Source organism: Sminthopsis crassicaudata, chromosome 4, assembly GCF_048593235.1.
Source record: "Sminthopsis crassicaudata isolate SCR6 chromosome 4, ASM4859323v1, whole genome shotgun sequence".
NCBI lineage: Eukaryota > Metazoa > Chordata > Mammalia > Dasyuromorphia > Dasyuridae > Sminthopsis > Sminthopsis crassicaudata.
The window spans coordinates 408,471,789-408,495,067 of NC_133620.1; the positions used below are offsets into that span (position 1 = coordinate 408,471,789).

Genomic DNA, 23,279 nt, shown 5'->3' on the forward strand with positions numbered 1-23,279 from the left:
ATCAGGAAAGAGAAAATATTTTACATTCCAATTGTGATAGTCATAAAAAACTCGGAAACAGCACAAAACACTGGACCATGTCCTATTACATTAGCACTCAAGTCAATTTCGCAGTTATATATTAAACACCTACTATGTGCAAGCCACAATGCTGGGCAGGGGAGGCTGAAATACTCAGATGAGTTAAACATTTACTTTTTAGAGACCTATAACAACAGCAGCAATTTTTAAAAATGTCCTCAGGAACCTCATTATATCTCAACACTTTATCAGCCTTGGTACTCCCACTTCATCAGTATCCTCATTACCCTCTCCCTCTGATTGCAAAGAGCTCCTCCTAGCATCTCCATTTAAGGAAGGTGCCCAGCCAACTAGCTCTTCATTTCCCATCTGGCCACCTTGTTCTGAACTTCTCCATCATATCCCAGCATCAGGTGCCTCCTCCCCTCCTTTTTTCAGTTTTCTTTAGTGTGGTATCTTCCCTCATTAGGCTTCTCGAGGGCAGGAATTGTCCTTCATTTTCCACAACTGTATCAGCAGCATTTAGCATGGTGCTTGGCACACAGTGGGCAGTTTAATAAGTATTTATTGACTACTGATATTTCCCTGATACCAGTGATTTCATTCCTGTCTGGGAATTCCCAGGATAGAAACTTCCTTTGCGAAGGAAGAGCAATAATAATTAACTTTAAGCCTTAGAGTTGCTTGGGGGTCCTGAATGTCACATAGAATAAATTGGAAGCAGGGAATGAACTTTTCAAAGTTTGTCCTCTATCCCCTTCTCCATGTTGTCTCTCACTAATAACAACTCTGCTTTATAGAGCACTTTAGGATTGGCAAAGGATCTCAAATCATATAACTTGAGGCTCATTATTATGTCCATTTTGTGGACTCTGACACTGCGGTTCAGAGATGTGTCCAAGACTATGAAAATTGTGGGAGGAGGGGACACGAGTAAATATACTAATAATCATAGCTCCTATAGGATATAAGTGCTATATTTGACTTGGATTTTGACAGATGAATAAGATTTCAACAGACAAATGTACTGCCTTTTTTAGACAAAGGATAGTTTTTAATGAGAAAATCCCAATAATGCATATGAGTTTGAAAGCTGTAGGATCATTTATGTTTGTACAACCAAATTAATCAATATAGCAAATTTTTAGTAAGTACCTACTATGCATACAGACCTGTATTAGACACTGTTATCAAATGCACAAATGAAACAGTCCCTGCTTGCCTCAGGGAGCTCACATTTCAAAGATCAATTACAATGAGAGATGAAGTCCTAAATTTTTTGCAACACCCCACCCTTCATCCCCAGGGGGTCTAGGCAATGCTTTCTAAGAGTTGCTTGAGGGTTGAGGGATTCACTAATTTTTCTGGGACATCTTATCCAGTTTCTGGATTGTCCAGATTCTTTTCCCCTCTTTTCTTCTCCTTCTGGCATTTTTTTCCTTCTTTGCCCTTTTAGTAGGTGAAAGACATGAAAAATAAAAGATAAAGTTCTGACATGTTTATTTGGCTACTTAGCAGTCTTGAAAAAAAAAAGGAATTAATAGCTTATCTTTTTTCTTTCTTCTAACTATCCAAAGCATTTTGTCCTAATATAGCACTTATTATTATATTGGAACTAGGATTATTAGTATAGTTATCATATCCCCTCCTCCCACTACTTACATGGTCTTGGGCACATTTCTCTGGGCTTCCATAGAAGAGTCTGAGAAATGGGGATATGATGAGGAGGTTTGGGGATTGCTCCCACATTTGCCTCCCGTGGCCCCCTTCACAGAACAGGAAGAAACTCCAGTGGCCGTCTGATCCAGCCCACACAGAAAAGCGTTCTGACTTGGCTTTGCCTGACATGATGTCATCTAGTTTCTTCTCAAAGAACCCTCAGGGAGTGGAGGTGTTGAGACCTACCCCACTATTTGGGTCATAACCTAGTGATTCTCCAATTCCTACGACACTGATGCTTGAGAGGCAGCAGTGTGTGTATAGAAGCACCCTCAGTCTGGTTCCCTTGAAGTCCACCCTTCATGCCCTTTTATGCTCCTTGAAAAGAGCCACAGGGTGAGAGAAGATTTTTGCCTCCATCCCTTTGGGCTTGCACACAACCTCCCCGTAAGACTATTCGGGGCTGAAAGGCACATCAGCTCCTGGAAGACCATGTCGTGTAACTCTGCCTTTGTGCAAAGATTTTAAAGAAGAGGAAACTGAAGCCCAAAGAGACTGAATGCCTCGTTCAGTGTCACATCGGCAGAGAAGTTGAACCAGGGTGTCCCGATTCTGTCAGGTCTTGCTCCACTACCCCAGACTGCCTTTCAGCACTAAATTCCTGCCACAAGCCCATCTCTGAGGGACTTACTGCCCCCTCTTTTCCATTCAGAAAACCAGAAACACTAGGGCGCTCAGACTTACGGGAGCGAGGCATCTTTCAGGCAGCGGTTCCCAAATCCCGGTTTATTCAGGAGGACTTCAGTAAGGGTGGACAGCTGCTCGTTGTCCGGCTGTTCAGAGCTAAGCAGATTGGGAAAAGCTTTACTTTGCAGAACCAATTCTGTGGCAGCTGTTACTGGGGTCATGTGGGAAGGAAGCTGACTGAAGCAGTCCCTGGCCCACGGGAGCCTGGCCATCTATCTCTGAGGCTGGACCAGAGTCGTTAACAATGACAACAGCTAAAGTGATCAGATCTGAAAGTCATGCTACACACGGCATTTCATTTGTTCCTCCCCACAACACTAGGAGAGAGCAGGAATCACCTATCCTCAATGTGCAGAGAAGGAGGGAGTGAAAGATTTGCTAAAAAATCAGAGGCATTTGGTATCGGAATCAGGATTCGGACCTGGCTCTCCCGTTTTGTTGTTACTGCGCCATAATGACCAAGACTGTCTGACCAATGAGCATCAGAGCAGGAACACTCAAACTCAAACTTCACGCGTCCCAGGAGGGGCCAAAGGTCAACCCCTACTCCCTCTGCCGGTCATTTTCTAAGGGGTTTGCCTGGTTCTGGACACCGTCTGTGTTATAAGTGTCCAAGAAGGAAAAGCAGAAGTTCAGACTTCTAAGGTCATGAGTCCATTAGTTCCCAATGGGCTGGGTAAGTCAAGGATCTTAGAGGAGCCTGTGACTTCATTTAGCAAGACCTGGACACGCTTGTGGCACACTAACGTGCCGTAGGCCAGGGAAAGAGCGGGAGAAGCAAGACAAGGCGTGGCCCCTCAGACTGACCTGAAGAAAGTGTACTGCTGCCCATAAATCCAGGGGTGAAGCCTCAAGGCAGGATACTCTCCAAAGGGGGGGATGCTGATGGCAAGCAGCAGCGCCACACACACAAAGCCAGCCGGGAGCACAATCTGTGGGACAACAGAGATGTCTGTCACCTCCGGAGCAGGTGCAAAATCCCCGGCTGGAGCCCCCTTGCTGGGTTTCCGAAACCTCTGGTAAATGGTTCACTCTGACTTGGGTCTTTGGAATCCAAGCCCAACACTCCTTCCACTTTTGTCACTTAACGACAGCTGACACTTATTAATCACCGAGGATGTGCCGGGAAATTTACAAACACTATCTCACAGCAACTATGGGAGATAGATGCTGTTATTATCTCCATTTCACAGATGAGGAAACTGAGGCAGACAAAGATTTAAGGACTTGCCAGGTTTGGACAGTAAATGTCTGAAGCTGAATTTGAACTCGATGCTTCCTGAGTCCAGGTCCCACACTCCAATGATTGTGCTACCTAGTTCCTTCATCTTATATACCTTATTGGTATATCTGTGTATCTGTGCCTCAGTTTCCCCTTGGGTAAAAAGATAGATAATAATAGCACTGATATGCCCAATATAGTGTGAGGATTAATTAAGCATAATTAATTAATATAGTATATATAAAAATAGTATAATTAATGCAAATATTTAAATAATTTAATAAGAACATGTATACTCTATCACTTTTAGGGGGTTTTGAATCTGTTGTTTTTATTGCTGCAGGAAACTCTTGGTGAGAAAAATTCTTCTATAAACATCTATGAGCACTTATTCTACAACATGGAGCTTTAGGGAGTTGCCTATATAACATAAATTACACTAATTTTACTACTTAGTTGAGTTTGACTTTAATGACACCAGTTTGTGTTACTGAAGAATAATAATCCCTAAGCTTTTTGTGCAAGTTATATAATTTGATCCTCACAAAAACCCTGTGAGGTTGATGCTATTATTATCCCCATTTTACAGATGAAGAGATTGTGGAGAAGGGAAAGAGAGGCAAAGAAAAAGATGGAAAGGAGAAAGAGAAGAGGTGAAGAGAGAAGAAAGAGAGCTAGAACACACAAATGAGAAGATGGGTGTGTGTCATGTGTAAGTCACAAAAAAAGACTGCCAGACTGGAGTCACAAACCTTAGGACCGTCTCACCATTCATAACATTGTCAAGTCTTAAGGAACATTTGACCCAAACCAAAGGGTTGAATACCTGAGCGAGGAAGTCTTTGTGGCTCCGGACAGCATGGCAGAACCTCTTGATAAGCAAAGCCTGGACGTGCTGACAGAGCAGCTGAGGGCCCTTGTTCAGCGGCATCCCGGCGTCCTCCGTCTCCTTGCTGGTCTGGCCCTCAGCAGGATGGATTGGTTCTGGAGTTGGGGAGCCGTTCAAGGTCTGGGATCCTCTTGTGGTTTTCTCACTGCTATTCAAATTGGGGTTTCTAAAGCTAAAACTTGGACCTGTCTGATGACTGTCACCTGATTTTGGAAATTGAAGGAATCATTTGGAAAAATGCTCATAAGAAAAGACAAAAAAAATTTTTTTCATCCAAAGAGAGATGGACAGAGAGACATACACACACACACACACACACACACACACACACATACACACACACACACACAGAGAGAGAGAGAGAGAGAGAGAGAGAGAGAGAGAGAGAGAGAGAGAGAGAGAGAGAGAGAGAGAGAGAAACAGAGACAGAGAAACAGAGAGAGAGAGACAGAGATGGAGAAAAAACAGAGGAAGAGACAGAGAGAGAGACAGACAGACAGACAGACAGACAAGTGTCTGTTGGTAGATTTCAACAGTTTCTCCCTACAGCTCTCCTTGCCATTGTGAACAATGGCAGATGACTATATGATCATAGATATATAGAGAGAAGTCCCTAGCCATCTAGTCCAAGCTCGTCATTTTTCTTCTTTTTATAGATAAAGAAACTGAGGCCCAGGGGATTGCCTAAAGTCACACAGCAGTACACAGCAGAGGAAGCATTTGAACCTAGTACTTCAAATTTACACTGAATAGCTGTGACCATACAATAGCAAATACCAGATGTACTCTTGAGAGTCAAACCCAGTGTTCTGGGCTCTCCAAGGCTTCGGCTTACATGATTTTCACAGAAAGAGTCTTTAAAAAGAAACAAAAACTCAAACCCCATCATATGAACAAAACAAAACCAGCATCCCTTACCTACAAACAGTGCTCCTGATTCAGGATCTCCTGTGACCCTCAGGAAAATCTGCAAGAAAAGAATTGTGGATGTGAGTTGGGTACTTATATCTCTATGTCCAACAGTTTGGTTTCATTAAGTTTACATTTTATGTAAGGGAAAATATGTTCCAGCTTTTCATTCATTTATTCAATCAGTTAACAAATATGTATAAAGGATAAAAAATTTAGGGAGAGGACAGACTCTGGCCTCAACTTATAATCTAATATGTTGATAAGACACAGACCTGTGTAAGGAAGGATTAGTCAAATGAATCCCAGATCAATTTGACAAGTTCCTCAATCATCCTGATGGCATGGGCAATGATTGGATGGAAGTAATGGACATTTCTTCATGGAATGTGAACATGATCCACTGGAGCCATATTGGCTGGGGTTCAGGGGCTGGGACTGCCTCCAGTGACTGACTGAAAATCATCTGCCCATCCCTATGCTCTATAAAAGCAAGCTATAAAACCCCTGGGGTTCACTACAGCTAAGTCACTAAATGCATAACAGGTATGGAATAGTCTTTATTTATTGCCTGCCACCTTCATCTACAGAATATCCAGAAGACATAAAGTACTCGTTGAATTCATTAATAGATATCGGAGCCCATCAAACATTCAAATAGATTAACAGACTCCCCAGGAGCTGCCAGAGAAGCAGCCCCTTCCCAGAGACCTGCATTGTCAGAATAACTCATAGCAACAGTGGGGTTGTCAAGGACCAAAGCTCCTGCCTCAAACCCACAGAGCAGTCCTCACTGGCCAGCTTCTTTCATCTCCAAGAAGCAAACTGTTCATGAAAATTTTAAGGAGACTAATACAAGACTGCTTAAGGTTAGAAACTCTCAAATTTGAGGTTATACACAAGGAAATTCCCAAAGCTTGTGTTGCTCAGGAATTCCCTCTTTATTTTTGAGAAAGATTCTGGGATTGCACTGCCTGGTTCTCCTAAATAGAAGGTTAGTTTCAAGAGCCAAGTCTTTGAATCTCTTTTAGGGTATATATAAGCATGTGTTTGCCAATGGCTTCTGTTCTTGGGAAAGGGAAAGAAGCCATCCCCTATTCCTGCTTTCCCATAGCTCAGATTGGTCTGCAATCTGTGGGAAAGAAAGGGGAAAAGGAGAGAGAGTGCAAGAAAAAGACAGAGAAATAGACAAATAGAATAGAGAGGGAGAGAAAAAGAGACAGAGACAGAGAGAGAGACAGACACAGAAAGAGGGACAGAAAAAACAAGAGGAGAGGAGAGAGACAGACAGACAGAGATAGAGAGACAGAACATGAGAGAGAATCTCAACCAGCTCCATTTTATAGACCTTGGACAGGGATAACTCTTGCCCTCTGACTCTCAGTCACTAATCACCTGGCAGCAGGCCCTAGTTCCTGAGGACCCATCAGGAGTTCCCTGGTCCACTCAGTAAAGGGTCAGGATGCATCCTTGCCTCTGGGGAAAGTACCTTCTGATGCCTGCAGGTATGAAGGTCCACACTGTGTGGACCTTCAGGTACATTGGGGAACCTCCTCAAATTATAACCCCTCAAGATAAGATAATTCTCACCGAACCTCTTACAATACTGTGAAAGACAGCAGCAGAGCCTCTTTTACCTCTTCCAGGGGAGTGTCAGAAATCCCAAAGCTGCTGAGGCCCAGGTCTGGGAGTGTTTCCTCCAATTCTCTGAAGAGGCTGGCATAGGCCCTCTGCTTGAAATCCTTATTTGGGAGAAGAAAAATAAGCTCTTGGCCAATACATTCTACTAGCTTTGCTTCTGGCACGTGATGGCGGATCATTTCAATCAACTCATTTACATCTCCTGGAAAGAATCAAAACATGGCCAATCAATCAAAAAAAGTAAAATTATGTGCCCTTACAAAGACAAGTTTTGTCCCTACCTTCAGGACTCTCTAGTGGAGAGAGAGAACTTGTCCACAAAATGTAAATACGAGGTATAAATACATACAAGATTGTTGTACATACAAGTTGGAGGAGGAGTAAGAGTGGAGTAAGGGGTTGGGAGGAGATATACAAGAGGTCCTGGGGATAACAGGAAAAGCTCTATGTGAACATCGTACACAGGGACTGGTTTTCTAGTTTGCTACCTTTTTTCTCCTCTTCTCCTTTTGTGTCTGACCTTCGTGTCATATTTAAACTTTAAAATGGGTAACAAGAAATGAAAATGGAGGGAGAAGGGCAATCTTATGGATTATATTCCTCTGATAGAATGAAAACTACTCAAAGGCAGGGATGGAATAATTTTTGTCATAAGATACGTATGCTTATGGGATAGCTAGGTGGTACAGTAGATAGATCCCTGGGACACAAGAGTCAGGACAGCTCATCCTCCTGAGTTCAAATCTGGCCTCAGACACTTCCTAGCTGTGTGACCCTGGGCAAGTTCACTTAACCCTGGGCTCAGTTTCCTCATCTGTAAAATAAGCTGGAGAAGGAAATGGAAAACTACTACAGTATCTTTGCCAAGAAAATCCCAAATGGAGTCAGGAAGAGTCAGACGTGACAGAAAAATGACTAAATAACACGTATACTACATGGGATGTCTAAATGTCTAGACATGACTCAAGGGTGATATGCACAGAAATCCTTGGAATCTGACTCCCCCTTCTACAAGAGAGACTGCAATTTCTGCTTTTAATGGGGAAGAAAAGAGAGGTCACGGCCTGTCTCCAAGAAAAGTATTGGTTTAGATTTATATCTATCTGCCCCCCTTAAATAATGCTTGTCTAAAGGTACAAATCTGGTTCAGAATAAAAACCACTTCTCTGGTCCCTAGACCTTAAGAGTGAAGGTATTTCTTTACATAAACTCACCAGCCTAATTCTTTCCCACTAAATGGTCATTATACAAAACAGCATCACAAATAAACCATAATGAAAAAACATTATTTATGCAGAACAAGAGATGGAAACGGGAAAATTTCTAGAGATTAAAATAAACTACAAAATATACAAGAGTGAAATGTCTAATAAGATTTCAACTTCACAAGGGAAAGACCCTGAAGGCAATAAGAAAAAATGTTCTCTCTGAACTTTCTAAAGGGCAGGTGGATGACAGGAACATGTTGACTACCAGCTTCTCATACATCGCTGCAGCACTGAAAGTCCTTTTAATTGTGTCTCTCTCAAAGAAGGAAATAGAAAAACTGAGGAGACCTAATTCACTGTTGGTGGAACTGTGGGATTTGAGCCAGGCATTTTGGAGAGCAATGTGGAATTATGCCCGGAGAGATATAAAACTCTGCATACTCTTTCACCCAACAATATTTGCAGGAAATAATGTAGAGTGAAATGAACAGAACCAAGAGGCATGACCATAGAAAATATTTCCAACTCCCCTCAGATTCTTTCAAAGCAGCGTGAAGATTTGATAGCACATACCCTTAAATAGATTTTAAATATTTTCTCTAAGTAATTAAGCAACACTCATCATTTACATTTTCCTTTTTTTCCCTTGATAATCTGGATTTCAAAAACATATATTTTTTAAACTTCGGGGGGGGGTGTGTGTGGAAAGTCTCTGCTAAATTAGGAACTTTCTTTGTTTCTTTCTGAAAAACAGGCAAATGCCTCCTTCTCTAGGAAAGGGCAGCAGGCAAAGTGGATATTCCAAGGATATTAACCAGAACTGACTTTTGAGAAACAATACATCGGGAGAACCTGGCAGTGGGGCCCAGTGGAGAGAGCACTGGACCTAGAGTCACGAGAGCTCTGATCCTATGATCGGGAGCTTAGATGGCATTTCTGTATCTCCAGATCTTTTTAGTTTGGGAGGGGAGGAAGGAAGCTTGGCTTTGGCTGGATCCGAGAGGTATGGGGCACATTTCTTTTTTCTCGTTCAAGTTCTACTGAGCAGGATACACGAGGCAGGGGTGACAAATACTACGGACAGAAGGACAGCAGCCCGGGGCCCAGCACACCAATGTTTTCACTGCTTACCGTCCAATACTTGTTCTGCCGTTATCTCTTCAACCTTTGGGCAGCTGATGTTCAGGCCTTTAGATGTACAGCTGCAGGTCTTCTGTGACAGGTGAGTGAAAGGGAGCAGAAGAGAGCGATCATTTCATTAGTCCTGGCCAGCAGGCCCTTGCTCTCCTCCATTCCCATCCCAACCCCTATTTGCCATGGCTTGGAGTGTGAACAACAAAATCTCTCCTCACCCACAAGGCTATTTCTGGGCATTTCGTTGAGGAAGCTGTTACTGGGCTGAGGGTAGGGAGGAAGGGAAGGAAGCCCCCAGCATCCTCTCTCTTCCTGTGCCCCAGCCTATGTTTCCTTCCCAACCTTCGTCCTTTTTCATCCTCACAGGACCGCTGGGCCCACATTCCTCAGTGTTTATTCTCCCAGGCCATCCCCTCTCCGAGGCTTCAATCTTCTTCTTTCCCAATCTTGGCAATGCCCACTCAGCGATTAAGACAAAGTAAGAAATGGAGCAAAGAATGGCCTCTTTTCCTTAGTAAAATGCGCACACACACACCCTTACAAAAGCAATTGGGGGGGGGATCTTATTATAGAGAGCCAGAACTCTGGAGAAGAATACTTGAAACACGGTCAGTGGAATTGATGAAATAATGGTTCTCTAGTTCACACATACATAGTGAGCTGTAATGATGTAATTGTGATAGAGAGAGATATCCATCTCCCACATCCTGGTGGCTCTCCTGCCTCCTGCACTCCTCCACTGAGACCAAGGCCCATCTGAAGGTCCCCCAGAAAGGTGACCCGGCCCCAGGCGCGGGGGACAGACTGTCAAGGAGATAATAAAGACTTTGGACTTTATCCCTGACGATTCTCGCGGTGATTATTCTGCTGAGACCAAGGCCCATTCAGAGGGGCTCCAGAGAGCTAGCCTGAACATTACCACTTGTTGTCTCAGTGCCCCAAGGCTAGATAACAGTGGAGCTGCCGTTACATTTGTGAGGAATTTCCACACTGGGATTCCTGGCATCGATTCCTTATACATTTTTAGACTATACATTTTATATGTTACTTATACATTTTCCTGGACTGTTAGAGCTGGAAAGAACATCTTAGACCAACTAGCGTGACCTTTTTATTTTACAGATGAGGAAACTGAGGTCCAAGAGAAGGACCATGGCTTGGCCAAAGTTGTAAACCCAAACAGCCAAAGCAAGCGTCTGGGCCTCTGGACTTCCCGCCCAGCGACCGTCAGGCGTCTTATTCTGCATTGATTTCATTCCTTCTGGGAGATCACGGGCCTCCGAAATCCCTCCAGAAGGACAGAGGCAATCACAGCCCAGGTCAGAGAGGATTCAGCCCAGGAATGCCCACGGGCCTCTTCCAAGCAGTTTGAGGCAGCGGCCGGAACGTTCCTTCTTCTAGCGCCTTGCCCTAGTGGCCGACCTGACACTGTCCCGCCAGGCCCTGAGGGAGCCGGACAGAAACTTACCTCGCAGCCTTTCCCGTGGCCCTGGATGTTTTTCATCTTCCGCACCAAGGTGAGATAGAAACCGGTGCCGAAGCAATTCTTCAGGAAGAGGGGAGTCCCTGAGCAGTAGAGCCTGCCCTGGGAAATGATGGCTATCCGGTCCCCCAGGAGGTCAGCCTCGTCCATGTGATGAGTGGACATGATGATGGTTCGTCCTGGGGGGAGGAGCATGAGACGCCATTCAGAGGCCACCCCGTCCTCCTCCAGGGAGTTTCCTCCCCCGGGCGTTCCCTCTGACCTTGCCGGGCCTTTGGGCAGCACTGAAGGGTCTGAGAGGATCTGACACGGTCATGAATATGTTCTATGCGTAACAGCAGCCAGTCAAGCTGAGAGAGGAGGGCTTCATCCCTTAGTGCTGATTCCAGGAAAGATCTGGTTGGGATCCAGCTCTAAGGCCAGGTCCAGGGCCTATCTACGAGGGCCCAGTCGGGCTGCCGTCTCGCTGTTGTTCACTGGACCTCATAACTTACCGACTGGCACTTTGTGTGTGTGTGCACCTCTCTCTGAACCTCTGGGAAGCCGGCCCATGAGCATTAAACAAACGCTAAGCAAAGGAGGCAAGTGGCGTTCTAGGCTATTAAGCCACCGGTGAATAGCACATGGAAAGCTTATGTGGTGGCTACATGGTCAGGAAATCAGGAGACAGTCCGGATCTGAACTGATTTTGGTTGTGTATTCAGAACCCTTTTACAAGGTTTTCCACAAGCCTCCATGCAGTTGGCTGGCCCCACGGGGGTTTAAGAACCCTTGGCCTAAGGCACGCAGAGAACAGCATCCCTGGCTCCCTGCTGAGGCCGGTTACCTGAGCGATACTTCAAGAGCAGATCCCAGATGGAGCGCCTGGAATAGGGATCCACCCCCGAGGTGGGCTCATCCAACACTATCACCTTGGCGTCTCCCACGAAGGCGATGGCCACCGACAGCTTCCTCTGCATGCCCCCTGCGGACACCAGAAGGCCTTCGCATCACAACGCTTGTGAGGAGGGCAGTCCCTGGATGTTTGGGATTACTCTCACAGCGAGCCAGAGAAGCTCACCTAAACCCAAAAGGCAGTCCGGAGCCTGGCCTCCCGGGAGCAAGTCATCTGACGAAGAGCAGCCCGCCTCCCACTGGCCGATACCCGCCGTCTCCTCCTTCCTATTTTAGCCCAAACTAGCTATTAGAGCCGGTCACACCTGGCAGAGGCTCAACTGCACTGCTACAAGGAGTCAGCTCAAATCATCAAAGTCACAAGTTTGATTCCAAAAACAAACAAAACACAACTTGTAACACAGTGGGAACTTCATAAATGCTTGTTGGATGGATGAGTGAACCTGGCTGCCCAGTCTTTTCCACTGCTCGCCCTCTATGAGGACTGATGGAGAGGACTGACTCCCAGGCTATTTCCCCAAGAGGAAGTCTTTAAGGAACTTTCTGAGTTCCTGGCTGCTCCCCTGTCTCAAACCCCAATCCCTTGTGAGGTTCATCAGCCACATCATGACAAGTGCAAGTCTTTAATGGCCCCCCCACCGTGACTGTCCCCCCAGCTTAAAACCAAGGCGAGCTGGCCTCCGCACCGGACAGATTCTGAGCCTCTTCGTTCCTTTTGTGGTGCAGGCCTGTGTCTTCCAACATGGTTTCCATCTCCAGCTGTGCCTCCTTCCTAGACATGCCTTTCAGCTGTGCGTACAGCAGGATGTGCTCCGCCACTGTGAGGCTGTGGGAACAGAAAAGAGGAAGGGCTCAGAATTCGGGGGCCAGGGAGCTGCACCGAGGGAAACATGGTCGCCCCCACTTAATTCTCCCCTAGAAAAAAGTGAAGGCCTTAAGGCTCCTGTAGAAGGACAGCAGAAGGTCAAGGCTAACCGCCTCTGAGGGGTCGCTTTCACGGCCATCGGGAAGGAGAGACGCGCGAGATGGGCCCGCGGAGCGCTCAGTCCTTGCTCGGGCCGGACTTACTAGTGGAACAGGATGTTGTGCTGTGGGCACGTGCCGAGGCTGTGCCGGATGGAGTCCATCTGGGTCTCGATGTCCTTTCCGCCAATCAGCACCGTGCCAGAAGTCGGAGGGATCAGCCCAGTCAGGATGTTCCTGGAGAGACAGACCAACACGTAAACATGCCAGAAAGGGGCACCCTTCAGACCAAGAGAGAGCTTCCCTTTGTTCTTATCTGAACTCACCAAGAGACTACAAACAGTCCCATCCAGTGCTGGGACTTGGGGGCAGGGAGAACTGAGTTCAAATCCTGACTGTGGTATTTACTAGCTGAAGGAGCCTTGGCAAATCACTGAACCACTCTGTGCCTCGGTTTCCTCATCTGTAAAAATGATGGAGTTGGGCTCAACAGGCCTTAAGGTCCCTTCTGTCTCGAAATCTATGATGCTAGGAAGTTTATTAATCCCCTTCTAGGTAAAGCAACAAATGCAGTCACTGGGATGCAGGGGAAGGAACAACGGATTCCAGTCCCAGAACCTGGGAGCGGATCCCAATCACAGATATTTGTGACCTGTGTGACCCTGGGCAGGTCACAACCACAGCATCAGGGGTAGGACACCCCTTCACGGGTCCTCTTCTAGCTCTAGCTCTCCGACTCCACGGCCCTCCAGCGTCAGGGATCACCGACTGACGAGGCTCGCTGGCAAATCCATGCCAGGCCGCCCGCCTTGCCAGCTAGCTTGGCTTTGGCAGACGAGGGCGGAGCCCTATAAGGGGTGGAGAAGGGGGGTCGCAGAGCTTGCTTCTCTGTGGGGTAGCGGGCCCCTCTCTGGGGCTCCGGCAGTGGCCTGAACGGTTATTTTTCCTTTGCCTGGACTTCTGGTGGTGCCAATTTGGGAGGCTCCGAATGTGGAGACTCCCTCCATCACGCACTGAAGTGTGCTGCAGCGGGCAGGAGCCTACAGTCCTGGGAGGGCAAGTGACACGCCCGGTATTTATCCGAAGCAGAACTAGCAGAGCTTCCGACTCTAACCTCATACTATCCACAATATCCCGATACCTCTGGATCAACTTCTAGGGAAGACATTTAAAAAACAAGATTTTTCCTTCAGAAAGGGGCGCGGCTGCTGAGAGAAGACGACTGAATCGGATCCAAGGCTCTGGGCTCCCGCCCGGCCCTTTCCGCAGGGTTTCTTGGATAGAAGCCCATTCGCTGCCCCAGACTCGGATCATTCAACCTCAGGGTGTGAGAGTGACTAGCTGCCCCCTCCCGCACAGTCCGACACCCAGCCGATGCCCGGCATCCTGCGGGCGTCCTGGCTTTCCAGCTAAGGGCACCGTCTCCTCGCCCGCCCGGGGCAGCCCCGCGGCCGCTGCTGGCCCCATCTCCTGGCCCCCTTGGCACTGGCCGCTGTCCGTGCCCGGACAGGCCTGCCTCCTCTCCTCCGAGGCGTGGAACCCCTGAATGTCCCAGACCACCTCCCGTCTGCTGCGTCTGCACCCGCACGTTTTTCCTGCGACAGAAGGGAACCTCCCGCCGCAGGGGCCGCTTTTCTCTGGGCCCCGGCGCCGCCGGTGGCCGCCCCTTGTCCCCACACGGTCTCCCTCCGAGGCCCCGGGACTCAGGCCGGCCCGCAGCCCGTGAGGCGCCCCGGAGGACCACGAGGGGGCAGGAGAAGCACAGCCGGAGGCCGGCTTGACATTCCTGGGCCGGGCGTGTACCTGTGCTGCTCCTTCCCTATCCTGGGCCAGGAGCCCGGCCGGACACTGTCGGGAGACGCCCAGGGGCTCTTCCCGCCTCCCTGCCACCGAACCCGGGGACCGTGCGGCTCTTTAAGTCGGACCCATCTCCGAGCCCGCTCTGAAAGGACATGCCTAGGCAGAAGCGCACCCAGAAGTAATTTAAAAAGCCCCAAACCATTGACAAAGGTGAGGCTTAGGGCCACCTCCCTATCATCTGACCACAAGGACAGCCTGCATTATACAAGGATTTAATGTTCACACAGCACTTCACAGAGTGATTCCCCTGATCTCACCGCAATCCCAATGGCAGGTGCTAGAGCTATTCCTGTCCCCATTTCACAGATGAGAAAGCTGAGACTGAGAACTTGGATGATTGTTGAAAAGGGAGCACCCCCGGAGTCTGGGCCTGGAGCTCCTGCCTGGCCTGGCCTGGTTTTCAGTGACTTGGCCCATTGTGCGAGAGCGGCCCCGCGACAGACCAGCCCACGTTGTCTCAGTGCGAGCCTGGCCCGCCCTGGCCGGGCCCTGCCCCGCTGCCCTCATCAATACGACCGACCATCCTGCCTCGGTGACTCCCCTCTCCACACATGAGTTGTGGGGAAATGTAGTTCTCTCCTTCCTGACCACGGGACCCTCGGGGCTGGAGGACAGGTTCAGGGTTCCCCAGAGCTCAATGGGGAGACAGGATGGGCCAGACCCGAGAGAGTCAACAGGGACCCCTAGAGGGAAGGCAGAGCCAGAGGGGCGTCTGCCCGGGGACTTGGAGGAAATCGGAGGGCAGGAGGGGGAGCACTGCAGGGAGGGGACGGAGCACTGCAGGGAGGAGGGTCAGCTTGTCTCTGGGACAAGAGAGGAAGTGCAGAGGGGGGAAGTGCCAGGAGGCCAGTGTTGTTGAAGCAGAGGATGGGGAAGAATGGGGGACTGGAAAGAGGAAGGGACCCCACTAAGTTACAACGGACCTTTATGTGAGGGCCACACGAGGTCATGCTGGGTGCCCAGGTGGCTCAGTGGATAGAGTGTTGGACCCGGGACCCGGGGTAGCCCCGTAACTGTTTGCCTCAGCTTTTTTGTCTGTAAAATAAGGACTTTAGAAAGCTCATCTGGAGCTGTTTGCCTCAGTTTCTTCACCTGTAAAATGGATCATGTGGAGTTCACTTCTAACTCTAAATCTGCAATCCTATGAATGAAGCAGGAGATGTGTGCAGGACATTGTCAGAGGTACAAAATCAAAGTCCTCGCCCCCAAAGAGTTCCCAGTCTGCAGGGGAGATAGAGAAGTCTCTAGGTAACCGAAGATGCTCTGAGCCAGAGCTCTGCTCCCCCCGGCTCCCGGCCGCGGGCCGGACACTGTCAATCGACGGGACATCCCGGTGCAGGAGGATGGAGGTCTCTGCACGGGAGGAACTGCCCGAGGCCTGGCCACAGTACCGACTAGACCCGGGCAAGTGCAGTACTTCTCAGTGCCCCGGAGGATCCTCTCTGAGAAGTGGAAGAGTGGTGCCAGCTTGCATTGGCAGAAGGGAGTCTCCCTACTGGAAGTTCTCTATACCAATAGAATCTCAGATTCCTTCTCCCCAGTTTTTTGACCCCCAACAAAACCAAAATATAACCGGCGGGGTAGCTCCCACCGTGTGCCAGGCCGTGTGAAGCATTTTATAGTGATTCTCTCATGTGATCCTCACACAGCCCTGGGACGGAGCACCTCCGTCCTACTGTTAACACAGTTGAGGAAACTGAGGAAGGGAATTAAATCACTTGTACACAGCCAGAAAGTGTCAGAGGCTGGGTCTGGATTGCAGATTCCAGACCCAATTCTCTTATCAGCTGTACCGTGCAGCTCTCCCCCGCTAAGAACTGAACGTCTGGCAGCCCCTGAGCCAGGCGCTGAAGGAGCCGTGGGACCAAGGGCGAGTCCCTGGGGGAGGAGTGCCCGCCCCCGCCCCCGCCCCCAGGTGAAGGCTGAAGGTGGCCCCAGTACACACATGGTGGTCGTCTTCCCAGCGCCGTTGTGCCCAAGGAAGGCGGTGATCTGGTTCTCATAGAAAGTGATGTTCAGACGGTCCACTGCTGGCTTGCCTTGGAAGTCAAAGACCTTCACCAGATTCTGCACACACACCCCGGGGACCAGTCCGGGGAGCTCTCTCTCAAAGAAGGTATCTTAGAGGAAAAGAGACAAAGGACCATGAGGTGGTGCCTGCCCCTCCGCGGGCGCCCGGATCCCCGGGGGAGCCACCTCCGCCCTGCCGGCCCTGACCAGGCCCGCGGCTCCCCCCAGACCGCGTCTCCTCGGCAGCAGGGGCTGGGACCAGCTCCTGGCCGCTCCAGAGGGCTGGTGGTTAAATTTTTAGGGGGAAGCTTTCCACTTCAGAAATTGGCAAATGCTACACGGTGGGGGTTAGCCCATTTTGACTGTGTAGACTTAAAGAAGCCCATGAAGAAAATCTTTGTCATGCAGGATATATAACTAAAAGTCATGACGGGAGAGTATTCTTTTATCTGGGGAGCCGATGATGACACATTTTCCTATAAAAGGGACTACATGACCTCTCAGATGCTTTCTAGCACTAACTCCTCACTCCTGAGACACCCAGTTTGAACTCTGGCTGTTTAAGGCAGGAGTTAAGCCCAGGCTTTGCTGCCTGCTTCCAGGCTGCTTTACTGACCATGCCAAAGAAAGCCCAAACGTCACATGGGGTAGGGAACCGGGGCCTGCCCCGGGGCCAATCAGGGAGCACTCCTTAGGGGACTTAGCCGGTGCCGGGCTCCCAGATTTTGTGGCCCCGCTGAGGTCGGGCCATGCTCTCTCCCTCGCCTTCTCCCCCTGCGCACCCAGTCGGGGCCCTGGCCACAGTTTCTGCCTTTTCTCGTAGCTCACATCCGTCTGGGGCCCAGTGACCCAAACTAATTGTTCTCGTTAAATCCTCGGAAGTGAAGTCAGTGCATCTGTACAACTCCTCGGGATTCGTTTACGAGGGCACAGACACATCACCCACTTTTGGAGAAGCTTTCTCTGGGAAATCTGTGCTCACGTCTGGGCGTCCCCCTTCCTTCTCCCCCTGCCCCACGCTTTTTCACACACATGCCACTGGGCTTTTCCAAAGAATTCAGTTTTACTTTTTGTCAATGAAAACCATTCATTTCCCCAGGCTTCCTTTCGCCCCTGTGGCCTTTTCTACCTTTCGGAGACTTCCTCTTTCCTTTGCTTGTGTTTCCCTAGTGGTCTAGGGCCAGGATTCTTAATGGTGGGTCTGTGAACTTTATTCATACACACAGACACAGACACACAATTTCTAATCCTGTGTATTCTACTTTATGGATCGAAAAACATGGTTCTGAGAAGGGCTCCATCAGCCTGCCAAAGGCTCTGGGACACAAAACAAGTGTGACAGCTCGCGCTCTGGCGTTTATACCGTGTGCCTCCCCGGGGTGATCGGGGTCTTCCATTTCTTCTGTTACAGGCTCAGTCTTTTCCAGGGCCCTTTCTTCTCGGGTTGAACATCCTGCAGGGACCAAAAGTCCGAGTTAACTGTCTTTTCCTAAGCCCTGGAGGGCGGGGGAGGAGATAAGAGGCAGAGGACTGTTGCCCTGAGAAGCAGCCACAAACAGCCAAGTCAGCGCTCTTAGCATCAGGTCCCCTGAGGGAAGCCCCCCCCCCCCCCGCCCCCACCGCCCCTGCCCGACTCAGCACGGGCCTGTGACGTACTGAAACCAGTGGCGCTTTCTGGGTGCCCCCTTGCGCAATCTGCGCCCAGGAGTCACTGCCACGCAGAGGGCTCGGTAATACAGGCTCTGTTGGAGTCAGACAGTTTCAGTGCTTTGGATGTGCCAGGAAGTGGAACAGCCTGTGGGGAAGGGGCTTTTAGCTCTGATTTGATGACAAGGCTTGTTTGGTCTTCAGCTACTCACAGCTCCAGTCCCAGGGCCCCAGGAAGACAGTGGGTGGGGCATGTCTAGGTGGTCTTCCCACCCCAGGACTCTTCTGCTTTTTTTACTTTTAGGCTTTGCTGTTGCCTTTTGTGTGGATGTCACAGTCATTTCTTTTGGAGGAATACAAAATCCTCCCCTCGGGCTCTCCTTCCCACCCCACTGTCACACAGATAGAACATACAAAGTCATGCAATTCAATTACCTCACCTGAGTCTGCCCAGAATATTCTGCTGTAGTAGCCCCTAATCCTCCACCTGGAAGGGGGAGGGATGTTTCATTATTGACTCTCTGGGTCTTATATATTTTAACACAGCAGACGATCCCCTTGAGAAATTGGGAGGGTAAAGGGTGCAACAGGAAAAACACCGCTCCAGGAGGTGCCATCTTGGCTCTGACATCTGCTCTCTGTGACTTTGGGCAAGACCTTTCTCCTCCTTAGGAAATGGAAACAATTGCCTTGGTTCCCTCCTCTATTGAAATGGGGGGGAGATGAATGATTTTAAAGCCCCCTGAGTTCTATAATTCTGAACCCAGTTCCTAAGCGCCCCAACCAGGATCACCCGCGGGGGCATATATGTGGGGGGGGACCCTCTGTGTGTCCTCTGCTGTTCAGCTTCCGATGAAGGGCACGGCTCTAGAATTTTCAGGCTGAGGTGAAGTTGTGATGCGTAAGCCATAAAGGATGGACAACCTGTTTACAAGGAGGCTCCAGACACCTTCTCTGCCTTCTATAATAACAAGGATTTCTCCTGCCTTTGCAGAGGCCGCCCTTTTGAAAGGAGGGTTCCCATCTCTGAAGGAATCCTACCTTTTCACTATGGTTCTTTTAAAAATTCCTTCATTCTTTTCCTTAGAATGTTCCCTCCAGGAACTGATGTTTGCCTTCCTTTATACACCCAATGCTTATCCCTGTGCTTGGAACAAAGTCAGCTCTTCATAAATGCTTACTGACTAAGAAAATACATACAAGAAGCTGTGTGTCTGAAGGCTCTGTGTAAGCCTTTTAAAAGACCTACAGTGAGACCTAAGAGAGAACATGGAGGTTTTAAAGGCTCTTCCTGTCCAGGGCCAACCGAAGCCCAAGGCCACCAGTACAGAGTGAATACCAAAATGTACTTCTTTGGGAAGGGGGAAGGGGAAGGGAGAGGAGGAGGGGAAGGCAAGGCTTCTCACATTTCTAGCTGGGCAGGATTTCCTTTGCCCACAAGGCCTGCTTAAAGCCTTGTCCCTGGAGTTTCTTTCTCTGCTTTCCTCCCCAGAAACCAAAAAGAAAGAAGGTGGGGACAGGGGGTGGGAGCGGGGGAGAAAGGTGGTGTCCTTCCTGAATTCCAGAGCCCTACCTTGGCCAGGTGTCCTCCATCAGTAAGAAGGCTGAACTTTTATCTAAAGCTTCATGGCAAAACAAATGCCCTTATCTCTCCTCACTCTGGCCCTTACATGTACTTATGTCAACTTATGGAAGGGACCTTAGAATATTTGTTCTGAGGATTAACTTCCTAGAAGCTCTGGAAGTCTCTTCATCTTGGGAGAACAACCTGTTCCTTTAAAAAGTTTGAGAGGATGCATACCAGGTGCATAGGAAGGAGGAGGAGATTTTAAAGAAAGATTCAGTTCTTTCTTTCCTTCCTTTCCTTCTTTCCTCCTTCCTTCTTTCTTTCCCTCCTTCCCTCTCTCCCTCCTTCCTTCCTTCTTTCCTTCCTTTCTTCCTTTCTTTCTTCTTTCCTACCTTCCTCAAGCATTTATTAATCTACCTCTGCATACAAGGGTTATATAAGCTCTGGGGATACAGGACCAAGATATAATAAAGAAGCTTACATTGAACTGGAGAAAACCCACACAGGATCAGAGAGATGTTGAGCTAAAGGCCATCTAGGCCAATTCCCGGATTTTACAAATGAAGGAACTGAGGCCCACAGAGACTAAAGTGATTTGCCATGATCACATGGGCAGTACATGGCATCATTAGGACTCAAACCCAGGTCTCCTGACAGTAAGTACAGGACTCTATCTCTTGCCTAACCCTGTATAAAAATCCATGCAAAGTAAGCACAAAATAATGTGAAGGAAGATACTAGCAATATGTGAGACTGGTTTGGAGCTCTTGGAGGATGTGGCATTTAAGCTAAGACTTATTGGAAGCTAAGGGATGCAAGGGGGAGAGTCCACTCGAGCAGAGAGGAGGAGACTATTAGAATCAGGGATCCCCAACTTGGGGCACCAGATACTAGTGAATGAATTTCAGGGGATCCACAAACTTGGATGTGGAAAATATTATTTCAATCTAGTTGGTTTCTTGGGCAATCTGTGTATTCTATTTTATGCATTTAAAAACATGATTCTGAAAAGGTTCCATGGATTTTACTAGGCTGCCAAAGGGATCCATAACACGTAAAAATTTAAGAAGGCTGGAATGGAATCAATGAATGAAAAAGCACGCATTAAGTGCTCACTAAGCGTACAGCATGAGGTAGTACGGAGGACAAGCTCTGGGCCTGGTCAGGAAGACCTGAGTTCAACCAACCTCAGACACTTCCCTGCTATGTGACCCTGGGCAAGTCCTCTCTTGACCTTCATTTCCTCTGGTATAAAATAGGGATCATGATAGTACCCAGCTCATAGGGTTGTTGTGAGGATCAAACGAGATAACATTGGAAAAGTGCTTAGTACAGCGCCTGACACTGAGGAGAAGCTTAATAGATGCTTGTCCCCTTTCTGGGGAGACAAACAGAAAAGCGAGATGTTGGGTTGGGGGGTGGGAAAGAGCCACCACAGGGGAGATTCAAGGGCGGGGCAGGGGGTTGTGCTAATTGATACTGAAGGTCCCCTTTGACTTAGGGGCCCTGAGATGGATTCTGGAACCCCCCCTTGCTCCTATCCCAATCAAAGGCAGCGGTGAAGGGGCTGCTGTTTGAGGCTCCTCCCTCCCTCATGTTGTCAGGAATAAAAGGGCTTATCAGACATCTCTCACACACACTGGACATGATGAGCTCAGGTGCCCAAATGCCTCTGCAATGGGGCAGAGGGCCCTCAGGGGCACACTGACTCACTCACTAATGACACCCAGCTAATGATGGGCTACCCAGGTTCAAAGCCAGCTGCAGCCTTCCCACCGGAATCCCTCCAGCGGCTCTCGAAGGACCCGAGCCTCGCGGGCACTTCCCAGCAGGACTGGTCAGCATGGCGAGTCCCACAAGGTCCTCGGGACTCACCTTCACCTCCAAGCCAATAGGACTCTTGCAGAAGGAAATACCAAGGAAGTGGCGTTCCATAGTCCCCTGGAAAATACACGTAAACACACATAAACAAGGAGGTGTAGACTAAATGTTCTCACTGGTACTCCACCCAACTACATTCCTGTAGCTCTGGGACTTATCTCTGTGGATCTCAGACTGTAATTATAGATATTTATAGTTTCGCTAGCCATAACACACCACAACTACAGCCTCCCACAAGGACTGACCTCGCTTCCATCAAAAGAACCTTGGCTTTCTTATATTTTCAAAGTTGGGATGCTGCAGGAGCAATCTGGTGCAGTGGGAAGGGTCATAGCCCAACTACATGCTACCCCGAGACCTTGCCCAGGTCACCACCTCTTGGGAGTCCGTTTTCTCCTATGTAAAACGAGGGGGTTCAGGGAGATTGTGTCCGAGTTCCTTTCCAGCTCCAGACTACCCTCACGTGATGCCCATGGGAATGGATGCCCCAAAGCTGGACATCTGTTGTCTGGCCAATCATTCTGCTGCCTTCATGGAACTACTTAGTGGAAGGTAGGAGAGAAGTGAGCCTGGAGCTGTCTGCTCATCAAAGCTGTAACAAGCGATTCTGTGCCTAAGACAAGATTCAGAGAACACATTCGGGGCAAAAATCAAGAGAGAGGCCCTCAAAAAACCTTTCATATAAATTAGGTTGGGATTAGGAAAGAATCTGGGGAAAATGTCCCAGGGAAGGGGTCAAAACTCCTAGGACTTCCTCAAGTATGTTTAGAGACCCTTGGATAGACATATTGAAAAATGGGAGGAAGCAGGGCAAAGTGGGTCCGAAAGTGGGGAGAGGGGAGAAGCAGTTGTCCTGGAGAGGAAGGGGCCCATCATTCTTATTAATGATGTTCTAAAGCCAGTTGCATCTCCCTGCTGTCATCACTCTGCAGCAGGATCCACTGCTGCTCCTTGGCTCTGTCTCAATGGCTCTTCTGTATTAACTCAGATTTTCTTAAAATGGTCAAAAGTCCAGGAGTTTTGTATTTACAGCCCCCAGTCTAAAGTCTAGAGTCCAGAGTCACTCTCTCCTGCTGGTGACCTGTATCCTTTAATAAGACCTAATGAATTAAGCAAGAGATCAATGGGGAAAATATCCAGTTACTATTTAAGCACTAAATCTTGTTTTTTAGTTGACTTAAATCCGCTTAAATCAAGGTAGGCCTTTTCCATCTGCAGGAAAATGCTATTTTTTAAAAAAGAGTTAAAACTTTTAACCAAAAATATTTTCATTGTGCTGTTCAGCATTGACAAAGGAGCTGTGCTGCAGATAGGAGGGATCAATCAACATTTATTAGGTGTTTATTGTATGTCATTGTGCTAGAATATGCAGAGGTTTGGAAAATGCAGGGCTTTGGGAATCTTAGGCCTTCTAGGAAATTTATGAAGGATGGTGGCTATTTATTAGCCACTATTAAGGCATCGCAACTTTGCCTCTGTTGAACTAGACCAACTAACAACAGCCTGTCTCCAGATTCCCTTCCTAACTACTTTATGATGGATGT

The 23,279-nt window shown here is 48.5% G+C and overlaps 1 protein-coding gene across 3 annotated transcripts in view; it reads right to left on the reverse strand.

Annotated features, from left to right (window-relative positions):
• Window positions 1-23,279, reverse strand: part of ABCA4 (ATP binding cassette subfamily A member 4) — a 357,920-nt gene that overhangs the window by 47,834 nt on the left and 286,807 nt on the right. For all 3 annotated transcript variants that reach the window (XM_074262732.1, XM_074262731.1, XM_074262733.1), the window contains 13 exons: window positions 21,730-21,795; window positions 18,004-18,093; window positions 16,576-16,750; window positions 12,876-13,007; window positions 12,494-12,633; window positions 11,740-11,877; window positions 10,899-11,092; window positions 9,428-9,509; window positions 7,085-7,290; window positions 5,457-5,505; window positions 4,476-4,741; window positions 3,235-3,359; window positions 2,425-2,523 (listed from right to left, as the gene is read on the reverse strand). In XM_074262732.1, the coding sequence (XP_074118833.1) occupies window positions 2,425-2,523; window positions 3,235-3,359; window positions 4,476-4,741; window positions 5,457-5,505; window positions 7,085-7,290; window positions 9,428-9,509; window positions 10,899-11,092; window positions 11,740-11,877; window positions 12,494-12,633; window positions 12,876-13,007; window positions 16,576-16,750; window positions 18,004-18,093; window positions 21,730-21,795 (1,762 nt within the window). The remainder of the gene's footprint in view (window positions 1-2,424; window positions 2,524-3,234; window positions 3,360-4,475; window positions 4,742-5,456; window positions 5,506-7,084; window positions 7,291-9,427; window positions 9,510-10,898; window positions 11,093-11,739; window positions 11,878-12,493; window positions 12,634-12,875; window positions 13,008-16,575; window positions 16,751-18,003; window positions 18,094-21,729; window positions 21,796-23,279) is intronic.